At 37.8% G+C, this 13472-nt stretch overlaps 1 protein-coding gene across 1 annotated transcript in view; it reads left to right on the forward strand.

Moving 5' to 3' along the window:
* The first annotated feature begins 3478 nt into the window (after positions 1-3478).
* Positions 3479-13472, forward strand: part of FMN2 (formin 2) — a 160473-nt gene continuing 150479 nt past the window's right edge. The window contains exon 1 of the mRNA XM_086626096.1: positions 3479-4826. Within this exon, the coding sequence (XP_086482222.1) occupies positions 3479-4826 (1348 nt within the window). The remainder of the gene's footprint in view (positions 4827-13472) is intronic.

Genomic DNA, 13472 nt, shown 5'->3' on the forward strand with positions numbered 1-13472 from the left:
TGACTCTCCTCTGTGTGGTCACCATTTGTGTCTCCTGAGCTCTGGAGGAGATCTGGAGTCCCTTGGTGGTTTTGACTGACCGCTGGCAAATGTTAAATTAGGTAGGTAGGCAGGCAGGCAGACTCACAGAGTAGCCTTTGTTGTTTGTTGACAATTTTTAGCAAGCTAAGAATGAGTTATAGTTACTCTTAAAAATGAAATATCCTTCTTGAACACCTAAACTCCCCTCTTTTCCCCATTTACTTTCTGCTAAAAGTCTCTTTTTTTGGTGTAGGCTATTGAATACATTCTTAGCTTTTAGAATGTAGCTTATATTGGTGCCAAAATGTTCTGGTTTCTTGCTGACTTTTAATAATGTGTTTTTCTTCAGAAGCTAAAAGACTCATGAGAATAAACAAACCTCAAAGTATTAACGTTTGGTTTTATGTTTGGCTAATGTTAACTTTTTGTACTTTCCCACAAGTTCTGATTGAGAGTTGTATCTATCACTACCACTTTGGTGAAATTTCTGTTCTGCCTCCACCCTCCTTTTTTTTTAAAAAAAAGAGAAATATAGATATATTTTCTGTGCCTTATGTGGAACCAGTGCAAATTCTTTGACACATTCTCTGTTCACATAAGTATGCCCATTTTGGTGATGATCTTCCCCCATATAGATCAGAAATCCTAGTCAGAATCCATGATGGTTAGGATACCACATTAAGAGAGACTATCTAGAGAATAGTAAAATAGTTTGGCTTTCTCTTTTTCTTGCTATTCTTTTGCTTTTAAGATTAGAGCTGCAGATTGAAAAAACAGAATAATTTTTAGTGTAATATACTTAAATTCAGGTAATATCTATGGCTATACATTTATGGTTTTCTAAAGAACATGCTTATCAGGATGTGCTGTATGAAAGCTTCTAGGAAATAGTGCAGATACATGATTTAAACCAGTATAAGTTTATAATTTCTAATTAAAAAAATGAAGATCAGTCTTTAACTTGACTGTCTTATAACCCTGCTTTGATGGCTTAGTTTTGCAGAATAATTTGAGGTGTAATTACTGCTCATGAATTATCATTAGTTGTAATGGGAGTGTGTTTGGTTTGTAACGCGAGTTTACAGGGAAGGAAGGAAAGAGAATGTTTTAGAACATCACACTAATTCTGTATGTCCCTTACATATTCAGTCCACAGTATCTTTATATTACTTCTGCACTATGTTAAATTCTAGCAGACTTTAGTGGGAGAAGAGCTTTTAAATGGGATTGGAAGCTGCAAGTACTCCAGTTGTAATCAAGGGTTAGATCCTTGTCAGTTCTAGTCAGTGAAAAAAACCATCAAGGCAGTATTTTACTACTATGGTTCCCTAAAACTGCCCCTTAAGGAATTCTTACAATTTATTTTCAGATTGACATAAATTATCTGAGCTTTCAAAAGCCTTTTGCAAGTATGTAATAATGCCATAAAAGGTAAAATACTGCAACAAGTTAGAAACTAAGTAGGATAACAGAAAGCAAAAGCAGGAATGGAGTAAAAAAAAAAAAATTACTTAATATGCTCTTGCAGCTTTTGCTCTCCTAGCTCTTGCTAGTATGTTTATGAATGCTGAGTGCTAAAAATGGGGGGAAAAAAAAATATGAATCACTTCATTAAGTAAGTGAAAACTAAAAAAAACAACACTGAGTGTACAAAGTCATTTGATCTACTTACAACGCTTGAGTTCTTGTAGACAGAAGGCTTCTAGTGTCTGAGCCACAGGCCCCACAGGACAGGACTCACATCAGAGCAGTAAGTGACCAAGAAACACAGGAAAAAAAATAAGATAGTTCAAAATAATTTACTTGCATGTATTATTGACAGCGCTATTCTTTCCAAACTGAATTAACAGCAATTATTTAACAATGACCACAGCCCAGGTTTGTAAAGGTATCTATCATCACTTGAAGAAAACAGTGTATGTGTTGGGGAGGTGCCTGCATAGTTTTTAAAGTGTGAATTATACTCTTCCTTAGGGTATATTAATACAGAGGAAAGCAGGTGAAACCTCTGGTAGGAAGAGAATAATACTAAAAGTTAAATAAGCTGCAATTTCCCTGGAATGATGTATTGTTTTAAGCAATCTCTGATGAAAGGGAAATTGCTAACAATGAAGATCAGAGGTGTGAGGAATATATAAAGTCTTTGACAGAAACTGAACCTAATAGACCAGGCAGTTTAGAGACAATAAATCATAAACAGAAATCTATCTAATTACTTCTTGGCTGGTGTTGAACCAAGATATTGAACTGCTGAGCTGATCCAACTTGGCAGTTTGGCGTTCATATGCCTTTTTGTTTCTATTCCAGTTATTTTAAATCTAAATTGTAAAGGTGGAAGGGAGTACCTGTCTGGAATTTCAGGAAACACATAAGCATCCATATTTCATAAATATATCTAAACCAAAAACAGAGCAGAAGTAACTGACTAAAACTGTTGCAGAAGCTCCAAAAATTGTTAGCAAGTGGCAGTATTTGAATCAATTATTAAATATATAGAGTGAAATAGAGGAATGCTTTGCAGTATCCTTTTTCCTTAGTAGCATTTGAATAGTGCTATTTTTCTAGTTTGTTTTGTCTTATTTCATGACAGATGTTCTTATCAGGGATAACAATGGTGTGCGTTTTAATATTGATGAGTTGATTCTCCTGGGAATAATAGTATATCTACCTTCTCAGAATACAAATTGTCAGAGGTTTTTTATGGTGTAATTACCATGATGCATTGAATTTTAAGTGCAACTCTTTAAAACTGTGGAAAGAACTTTTTGTTTATTATCTTCTATCTACTCTCAGAGTGACTCTCCTTTTAAAACTATATTGTGTTTTGGTGGCCTTTAAAAAGTAAACATGTGAATCACCAGAGGTACTGTGTAATTTTTCAAAGTAGCATGTGCTTAAGCATCTTATAAACTATTAAATAATCATAATATTTCTCTTTCCAAGGTTATTAGTTTACTCCTTTAAACAATTGCAGAGTAATTAAAGTACCCTGCTTTAACTTTTTTTTTCTTCTTCTTCTTCCCTCCAGGAACTTGAAATCCTGAAATTATAAACGATTCGGTGATGAGCTGAGTTTGCAATGCAGGCAATAAAAACCGTGGAAAAAGAAGTGACTTTCATAAAGGAAATACTTTTCACAGAAACCTTCCTAAAGAAACAAGAGTGCAGCAGAAGCCCGGAGAGCAGGCGGCTCTGTGAGCAGCAGCCATTGGAAGGAGCTGTCTGCAGCTCTCAGTGCTGTACTGAGCATGTCCCAGCGGAGCCCAGTGCAAGCAGCACATTATGCAAAAAGGCAGCTCTAGCAGATGGGGGAGAGGCACAGCAAGCATTTGCTTCACTTGCATCACCACCGCTTGAAAACAAACCTGGATCGCTAGAGGGGATCTCGCCGGCAGGCCAAAGGACTGAAATCCGGGAGCATGGCTTGATTGCCGAAGGCGTTGCACTGCGAAAAATCATGGGGAATCAAGATGGGAAGCTAAAGAAAAATACAGGTGATGTGCATGAAGGAGGAGAGGATGCCTCTGGGCCTAAGGATACGGATGGCACAAAGAAGGTATTGGGAAGCAGAAGGGGACTGGGGAAGCATGCAAAAGGAAGTGAATCGGGTAAGAAGAAGGGTAAGTCAGACTCGAGGGCCTCGGTGTTTTCAAATCTGAGGATCAGAAAAAATCTGTCCAAGGCTAAAGATGGGAATAGTAGTTCACGGGAGGATGTTTTGGAAAGCCAGGTCTTGCAGGCTGGAGAGCTGGACAGTACTCATTCAATTATAACCAAAACTCCAGATATAAGCATCTCTGCAGATGAAGGGGGTCTCTCAGATACAGATGTGGAACATTTTGAAATCAGAAATGAAACTGTCCCGGTTGCTGCGGAGACACAGGATGGACAAAGGACCAGCTCTGGCTCTGATACGGATATATACAGTTTCCATTCAGCCACAGAACAAGAGGATTTGCTTTCTGATATCCAGCAAGCTATTAGACTGCAGCAGCAGCAGCAGGGGGCAATTAACATTGGAACTGAGGACCTTGTCACCAAAACAATGGGCCAACACATGGCTAATTCGCAAGCAGCCCCCTTAGATTTTGAACGGTTTCTTTCAGTAACTACCACTGACAAAGAGAGGAGCCCAGACACTGAGGGGGCTTTTCCAGAGATATCTGAAATTGCGGAAAACATTCCCGTCTCCCGTGCGACTGAACGTGAACTGAAAGAAGCAGTAAATGGCACAGGCTCTCCTGGTAACAGCTTATTTGAAACACAAGAACGTAAGCTATTGATTGAGGAACAGGAACAGCTCGTTGCTGGAGTGGATGCTGTAGCTAGTGAACTAGAAGGCGATTTAAATAGGACTGCAGTAGAAAATGAGTCTCAGACACAGAGCTCCACACAACCTTTTCCAACCTCGGTAGCAGATGCTGAGACTAAAATTGCTGAAGTGCAGGCTGTTGATTTGCAGGACACAGTAACAGAGGATGGTGTTTCAGATGCAGGCCGTGATCGTGCTGCTGAGACTCAGGAAGGGAAACACACTCTGTTAGCCAGTCAAGAGGACCTGCATAATGGTTTATCCTCGGAAATGAAAAATGGCATTTTGTCCTCCGAAGGGACAGCAGGAAGTCCAATGCTTGGTTCCCGATGCTTTAAGCCCTATCTAATTAATCCTTGTTACATCAAAACCACAACTAGGCAACTGAGTTCTCCCAACCATTCACCATCTCCCTCTCCATCCCAGAGCCCGCTTTTTACAAGGAGGCAGGAGTCCTTCCACAAAAAGAAAAGGTCTCAATCAAGAAGCAGAGGTCTGCTAGTTTGGCAGGTTTATTTAGTCGTTCTGCAGACTGGACAGAAGAAGTATCTAATCACAAATGCGAGATAACGCAGAAGGTGGGCTCTTCAGGCTACTTGGAACACAAGGGGTTTAGAGAGAATTTTCACACGGAAAGAGTGCCTTTGACTCATTCAAGAAAGTCCTCAGGGGTGCAGGCTTCTACAGAGACATTTCCTAATGTCTTTTCAGGTGAGTGACATGTATTAAGGATTTTTTTCCAGGGAGTCTTTGAAAAGACATTTTAAATACTTGAATTCAATCCTTTGCATGTACTATTGTCTTTACTTGTGCTGACAGTTTTAAAATCGAAGGCCTGATCTTACAAACAGTCACATTTCATTACCGAGAATAGCCTCTCTATTCAGTGTTAGCCTGGCAGTAGTGCCAGTAAAGGAAGTGCATAACTCTTTGAAGTTTTTCTTTCTGCTTTTCTCCTTTGTCTAAACCCTGTAGGAAAAGGCTGGATGCCTTAAATTATTCTTGTTGAAAAATGCAAAGAGCTGCACTGTTGTAGGCAGACCAGCTCTCTGCATAAGTAGATTTTTCAGATGTGAAGCTTTCTGTAACTAGGATCCTGTTTATGGTTTTCTTGTGCTAGGCACTGTTCTGCTGTACTGTAAATATTTGAGAGCTGCGTCTGGTATTAGACTGAGGCAGTGATGAGGATTTGCTTAGTACAAAAAGGAAAATGCCATGCAAGCACAGATGGACAGCACTACAGAAAGGAACCAATTTCCTCTTCAGAAGGGGAAAAGAGGAGAAGAAAAAAACATTAATGACTTGAAAAGGCAGCATAAAATGGAGAAGAGAAGGGAAACTGTGAGTAGTATAATTTGGTAGCTGTGGTAGGCTGCTGCTCAGGCTACATAAGGTGACTAACTCAAGAAAGCATTCTTTTACCTTGCCTGTTAGGCAGCTTGTATCCTCTCACAAAGGCGTAGGAATGAAGAGTTTACAAATGAAATAGTGTGAATGGATGGTTATATTTTCCTGCGCTTTGAGGTTTTTGCCCCCGTCTCTTCCCCCTATCTGAAGTTTCTATATAAAGCTAATATATTCACAAACAGAGAAGGCCTCTGCCACATAGGAGGTATGTATACAGAGGAAACTCAGCAACATTTTCCATTTATTTTTCACTGAGAAAACTGTAGAACTAAGAGAATACAGAGAATATGCCCTACGAGCATCCCTTACAAGATTTAAACAGTTGAATCTGTAATCAGGTTTGTTTTGAATGGAAGTCTGTTCTAGATGCATGAGCACAGTAACCATGTATGTACTGGAGCTATTTGCAAAAAAATCCAGTGAGAATATTTTTGTGCTTTTATGAAAACTAAACAAAATAGTATGATTTATGAAGGGAGCAATGACATGATTTAAAAATCACATGTAAGAAAACAGTTAAGCCATCAACAACTGTTTTGCATAAAAGACTCTTGTTTTATAATATAGATTTTTAAAATTATATAACATGTAATCATTTGCATTCATAGTTGCTTTCTTTGTGCACATTCTACTGTGCTTTACATCACAGTAATATTTGTGAATGAACCTGTCTGGAAAGAGAAATTAAAATTAGTGGCTTTTTTGCACAGCAGCCTACTCCAGGAGTCTGAAATACTAAAGTAAAGCATTGACATTATTTTCCAGATTCAAATTAAAGAATACTTTTGTTTTTCAGTAGTCTTGAACAGAAATCCTCAATTTCAGTCTTGAAAATTAGAATGCCAGTTTTTAACATAAAAAAAGCCATCCCCCTCTGAAGGAGTTCAGGCCCCCCTGATTGAGCTGAATCTTTTTTGTGTTTTAAATCTCTTCCACCTGTTTTCTTAGATTTGATTTCAGACATCCGTATCTGAAGCTTTACAATTTGAGGTGATCACTAGATTTATAGCATATGAAAAGCACATTTTTTTTTTTTTGCTATCAACATTTGACAGCTTATAAACAACTTGGAGAGTAAAGCTTTAAATTGCATCATCAATAATTAGGCTTTCTTCTTTTTGGTGCTGTTATGATGGAAATAAATTTTATGTGGCAAACTTCAAGAACAGGGAATTACTTTAATTTAGAGACTTGTTTTCTAGGAAACGAACTTCACATTTCCTCACAAGGTTTTGATTTACTTTATTAATAATATTTGATTTATTGTGTTTTCTCACCAACACTTTAGACTGTTATTGTGAAGAGACTAATGTTCAGTGCAACAGTAGTTCTGTCTCTTATGGAAATTATGGTGACCCTCATTTGCATGTACATACCAGATGTCTTTACAGGCAGAGGACAATTATACCTTTCAGTATATGCAGAAAAGCTTGAAATGAGGGAACTGCAAATGACATGATAACAGTTAATCTCTTTTTGACCATTCTTCTCATTTTTAAAAATATGCTTACAAGCTGAAAATTATCAACAATATAAAAATAACAACTAGTGTACTTGAAAAAGGGAAATTAAACTTATCGTTAGTGTTCCCACAGACTGGCTGTTATTGCAGTAAGAGCAGAAAAACCTATTTATTTAAACCAGTCTGCACAGCAACGATTACAGAAATAATTTCCTTGTAATTTGCATACATCTTTTGAAAAAAGTTATATTTTAATTGCATACATCAGATCTATCAATTTGGGGATTACCATCAGGCTTTTATAAATAAAATTCTTTATAGTGGTTTATTTCTATCTTTAAAAAGAAAAAAAAAAAATCAACTTCTTGCCTAGAGCATTAAATCCCATCTTGCTGTGCAATGACTGCAGTGTTGTTCTGCATTTCTAACAAGAATCAAGTAAAATATTCCACAACGCTTTAGTCATCGATTTTAGTGACAGCAGGTTCTATGCAGATGACTGTCCTACTTTTGCACTATGTTGTGGCTTGGCTGTGTGCCATTTGGTTTTCACAGTGATCCATATGAACTTTTCTAAGGCTGTTTTAATGTAAAATGTAGATGGAAGCCAACAACTGGAATGGTAGAGGCTTTGCATATTTTAATTTTGCTTGATGTAAGAAATAAGCAAAATATGGTATTTCAGATCTGATGTGTTGGCTAAGAATGTGGTGTGGACGAAGTTATGGGCATTGTTTTTTTTTTAATTTGGGCATCGGATCTCTTTCTTTTATGATGAGGACAGCTGTACTTGAAATTGGTGTGACAGTAATTACAAGTTCTAGATTACCTGATGCACAGTGGAGCCACGGCTTTTATGTTGTGGTCCCAGGAGGACAAGAGCTGAACCTGAATGAATAGGGTTGGCTCTCTTGCTTCGGTATGTGGCAATGAAATATTTGCACCAACGTTAAGAGAGTATCTTGGTGGGAAGATGAAGTCGATGTTTCCAAACATTAACATAACTGAAACGTAAGAGCTAATAGATTGATTTAATAAAAAGTTTATCCTAACATTAATTTGAGGTGCAGTGTTTGCAGAGGAGCTAGTAAGGGTGTCTGTTACATAAATAAATGTAAGGGTCCCATCAGCTGCCCCAGATGGTAGTTAAATTAAACCTGACCCAGACAAACCCGTGCCCTTTCTAATCTCTGTTGGCTGGCTGTAGCACACTTGCTGCATGAATCTCTTTCAAACAGACTGTTCATCTTTAAATTTCTCTTCAGAGTTTTATATCGTCCTGCTCTAGCTGTGAACAGGAGACAAACAAACAAAAAATCCTGGTTACCATAAAACAAAACCTGAAGTCAGTCCTGTGACTGTACGCTCACAGCCTCTTTCCAATTTCCACAGAGTGCCGGCCTGCTTCTCACAAAGGTCACTTTATCTCACTGTGCTAATGTTATCTGCACCCGCATGCAGTTCCAGTGTAGTGTCTGCAGGCGTATACAAAGATCTTTGTACAGATAAGTATGTGAAAACTTGAAAAAACAGGATGAAAGTTTGTTTCTGAGACAAAGTAGATCTTTTTAGCACTTTTTCAAGGTTTTTTTTCATTCTGATTCATGTGATGATGCACACAATATGGTTTTGTATCTATTGGCATCCTGAGGAGACTGTTATTATCATGCAACTGTTATTTAAGACTACTTATGGTTTACTGTTTCACTGATGATGTTTGTTAGCAGTAATATAAATGTTTCTTTTATCAGATGATGGGGCAGTGCAGTCTTCTCTAACTAGGGGAGCTGCGCAACAGCAGCCCTTCATGTTATATGGGATCATGCACTGCACCGAGTGTTGCTAGTAAGCATCTGAAAGGGAAAAGTCCAGCTCTTTTTGCCTAGTAAACCCAAAACTGGGGGGGGGGGGGGGGGGCGGCTGCAATACTGCACTCCAGCTACTGTAAAATGTGTTTGAAAATGGGCTGCAATATGTTATTGAAAGACTGCTGAGTGCTGATAAGTTGCTTTAATGTTACTATGCCAGCACTGCAATATGGGAATTGGAGTAATGTCACTGGAATGCAATGCTGCCACAGGGTTGTTTTGATGGAGTCTCACGATTAATGCTTTGATCTTTATCCAGAACTTCATTGGAAGTAGCAGGTTTTGGTCCTGGGGTTTTGTGACTGCATCTCTCAGGCAACATCTTACTGAGCAGCAACCCTGTTCTGAGGTCTGACTGGCAGCTTGACTTGTGTCTGGAGTAGAAATGTATTGTCTTGGTTGCCTGTTGGTCTCTTCTGGGGTGCAAAGGGGGAAAGGAAAAGGGACAGTTTGTAGCTGAAGATCCATGCAGCTCTGCTTGGATCCGAGACATAGTACCAGTATAATATCCATCACACATGGGATCTGGCTAGAACTGGTCATTAAAAGAAATTGTGTGCTTTAGTGACTTCATTTCTGTGAAAAGAGCAGTGGATTATTCTAGTGGGAATAGTTATTTGAAATTGAAGTTTTAGTATATTTCTTAGATCCAATATTGCTTTATTATTTTTAAAAATATTTATAAATTATAGCTTGCGGGGGGGTGGGGATGGGGGTTGTGTGGTTTGTCTGTTGGGTTTTTTCTTAAAAAAAAAAAATTTGCTCCTAAGCCTCTTTGCAGAAAAAAACTCAATTCCTTGAAGCAGGCCTCACCTTTTTTTCCATGCTGTGGTCTGAAGAAAAATAAACTTGGAGTTGAAAAGCCTCCCTAGGAATATTTTAGGCTGCCTGTATATGAGGGATCAAGTTCTAATGTGAATCACAGTGGCAGAAAATGCAAAAATACTGATTAACCAAGGTATTTTGTTTATGCTGTAGTTTAACCAAGTTCAGGATATGGCCAAGTCTATTCCTTATAAACTACTCCTGCCGAAATTCGAACTTACATAAGGAATAGTGGTGATGAAGCGTATATGTGTAGGTGTTTCTGTGACTGTGGCTTTGATTATTTTTAGGTACATTTAAAAACATCCTTCTGTAGTGGCTAGATGGAATACAACAATTTCTGGAAACTTACTTTTATGCACACAATTTGTCTTTTTGGGGGACGAGGTGAGTTGATATAAGGGAAACAAGGCAGAAGCAGCGCGAAGCTGTGAAAGCAAGGCAGTGGAAGGATGTGAGGACTTTACATTGTGTCACCTCATTCCTGTCTCTTCATGTGATAATACAAGACCAGCTGCATTTCATTAAGTGCTTTACAAAAGGCAGCAGAGTTGGTTCAGGAGCTGTGTCACACTTATTTCTTTTAAGCAGCAGCAACTTCTTCAATTCCTACATTACAGTTCATGTGAAGGAAGTTAGGGACAAGAGATGGTCTGTGTTAACCTTGAGTACAAAATGACTATTCCTCATTTTATTTGCATATTGCTGCTGTTCAGAGTAAGTTTCCTTTGCATTGATGGAAATAGCTAGGCTTTCTGACCATGAATAGGAAATGGGTTATGTTTTCTGATGCAAAATCTTGCTTTATTTATGATGACTTCTTTCATCCGTAGATGCATAGATGATGCAATCTGTTAAGTAAGTTAAATGTTGCAACAGTAAGAAGCAGTGGTTATGAGATTGTGTGTATGTGTGTGTAAACAACGCTGCAGTTGTAAAAAGTAAATCCTAGTATACATAAAATTAAATGGAAATACACAAATACAGAAGAAGTACAAAGATGCTTGAGAAATTAGTCATTTTAGTGTCTTGACGTGCGTAGCTCAATAGTGGTGGGAAAGCCTAGTCACAAATGAGACTTATCATTGAGATGTTCTTATTTGTCAGTAAACGTATGAATTGTTTGGTCTCAGGATCTATATGAAATTTATCCAGAGTGTTAGAGCTCTGAACCTGGTGTGAATTTGAATCAGGAGGAAGAATAGATGACTTTACTATGGATCTAATTACGGGAGGCAGCTTTCATTCCTAGAGTTTATTTGATGTTGAGATCTGGCTCAGGTGTCCCTTGAAGACATGTAATATGTAGCATGCACTAGGGGAGAAATAACACGTGTCCTTTCCTCTTCCATGCACTGATAAGGAAACAATCACTGTACAAAAGAAGTCGATGCTGCAGTAACGCTATAATTAACTACATTAACATCTGCTAACAGTCATGGAAGGAAAAGTGGTTTTCATTAAAGAAGGAAAAAAAACCCCAAACCCGAAACATTGCCTTCATAATAGAGGGTGTGTATCTAAACACTACTTTGTCATGCAGAGTCAAGACAATACAACATGCTGAGAAGTATTTGAGGGAAATAATTTATTACATCAATAAAAGAACGTGAAGGTCCAGTTACAGCAAGGGAGATGTGCTTAGGTTTTGTTCAGATGAAGTCTAGAAGAATATATCTGCACAAATACGTAGACGTGCATGTATGTGTTTTTCATAGAATGTAGTTCTAATTTTCTGCTTTTTCTCTTTATTCGTCTTACGAGTTTTTATTTATGGATACAAAGAAGAAAAGCTCTTGTACATTGTGATAAATATTAAAAAGTCAGTGATTTTTAAAGATGGAGGAGATTGTCAGACCTTGGGTGCACAGGTCCTGGAGAGGAAACAAAGCTAAAGCACGCTGGGACTGTAATGAGTACGTTGAAAGAAATGTATTATTTGTGTCCCACTTCAGAGGCTTGCTAGTTCAACTCAGTTGTTTCTTGTGACCCGTGACTGCTCAAGCAAATATTTGAATTTACTTCTAAGACAGAGATTGGCCAGAGTGCATTAGCATTAAGTGTCAAATAAAATGTAGAATCATTGAGAATAAAGAAGTTCTAAAAATTGTGCTGTAAAGAACAGTGTGTATATGTTTGGACGGACAAAAGATGCTGTTAGTAATAGCTGCTTGAAAAGACGTCAGAGGAGCTTCTTGCTTTAAAGAGCTAGATAGAAAGAATTGTGGCTTTCCAGCAGTCTGTGAGATCCTGGCACAGAGTACCACCTTCACATCGCAAATCACCACAGAAGCTAAAAGGGTAAAGATGGACAGAATTAAATACATGCTGAGAGGAACCTAGAGCACCTGGAAAACACAATCTGAAAGTTGCCAAAGATGCATATGGTGCCTAAATGATTTGGTAGATAGACACATATAGATTCTCTTTTAGCATAACGCGCTGTAATTAGGAAAGCTTTAGTAATACACTTTGCTCATCTGCAATAATACTGCAATAGAACCTGAGGAGAAATCAAGGTGCAAGGAAATTTCCCATGGAATGTTGTGGGAGGGCGCATCTTGTTCATATTTTTAGAAAGGCATTTTGTACTGTGTACCACTCTGTATCATAGTCGGGGAATTGTTTGGTATTTACAATCCTCAGCTACTGAAAGATATTCAGTGACATATAAGATATATTCTTAACTTTCATTCACTATATAAATGTATGTATCATTATATAATATATATATAGTGAAAGGTAGGGATAAAAGCATAGTTTAAAACTTTGTCTCAGTTTATCTTGTTATGTCATATATCAGAAAATTCAGTGTGGGGGAAAGGTGTAAAATCTTAGTCACTGTGGAAGCAAAATTTCAAGGACTTTAATGCTCAAGTTAGGGAGACAGAATGCTCAAGAGACTTGCTAATCTGCAGGAATTCTGAAAGCACTGTCACAGGCCATCACACCATTTTAATATATTTTGAAGCTCTGGTGATAGCAGTTGGAATAGCTGCTTTTTAGAAAAAGTGTTGTTATTGCAAATAATCCAGGCAATTTTAGTCTTCTGATTTTTAACTGCAGCAACAAGCAAGGTTCTGGAACAAATCTTGGAGGATGAAATTATAAGATATAATTTCTTATCAGTTATATGATAACAGGGTAAAGAAAAATAGAATAAAATGCAGTATGATTTTAGCAAAGATCAATAAGACTGTTGATAGCTTTTTATGTATGGCTGCTTTCTAGACAAAGCAAGAGTGGTAGGAAGGAATTCGTATGGGTTTCTGTACAAAATGACAACACTGCAAATCACTTACATGAAGAAGAAAATCACTGATGGTTTTGATAAGGGACATCGTCATGTTACTTGTCTTCCACCAAAGAGGAACAACTTCGTCTTGTTCTACTTCTACCTAGTGTTGTAAGAGGCTTGGTCAGGCTGTGGAACTTTATTGCATGATTAATGCCAGAGTACAGCTGGGTCCTGACCTTTGTCCTGGCATTAGTGTTTGCAGGACTTGACCTTTTCATCACCAAGTGAAATTTTCAGTAATCTTTTGTCTTTCTGTATTATAATACAAATTTCAAAATT

Source organism: Tauraco erythrolophus, chromosome 2 (assembly GCF_009769465.1).
Source record: "Tauraco erythrolophus isolate bTauEry1 chromosome 2, bTauEry1.pri, whole genome shotgun sequence".
NCBI classification, from domain to species: Eukaryota; Metazoa; Chordata; class Aves; order Musophagiformes; family Musophagidae; genus Tauraco; species Tauraco erythrolophus.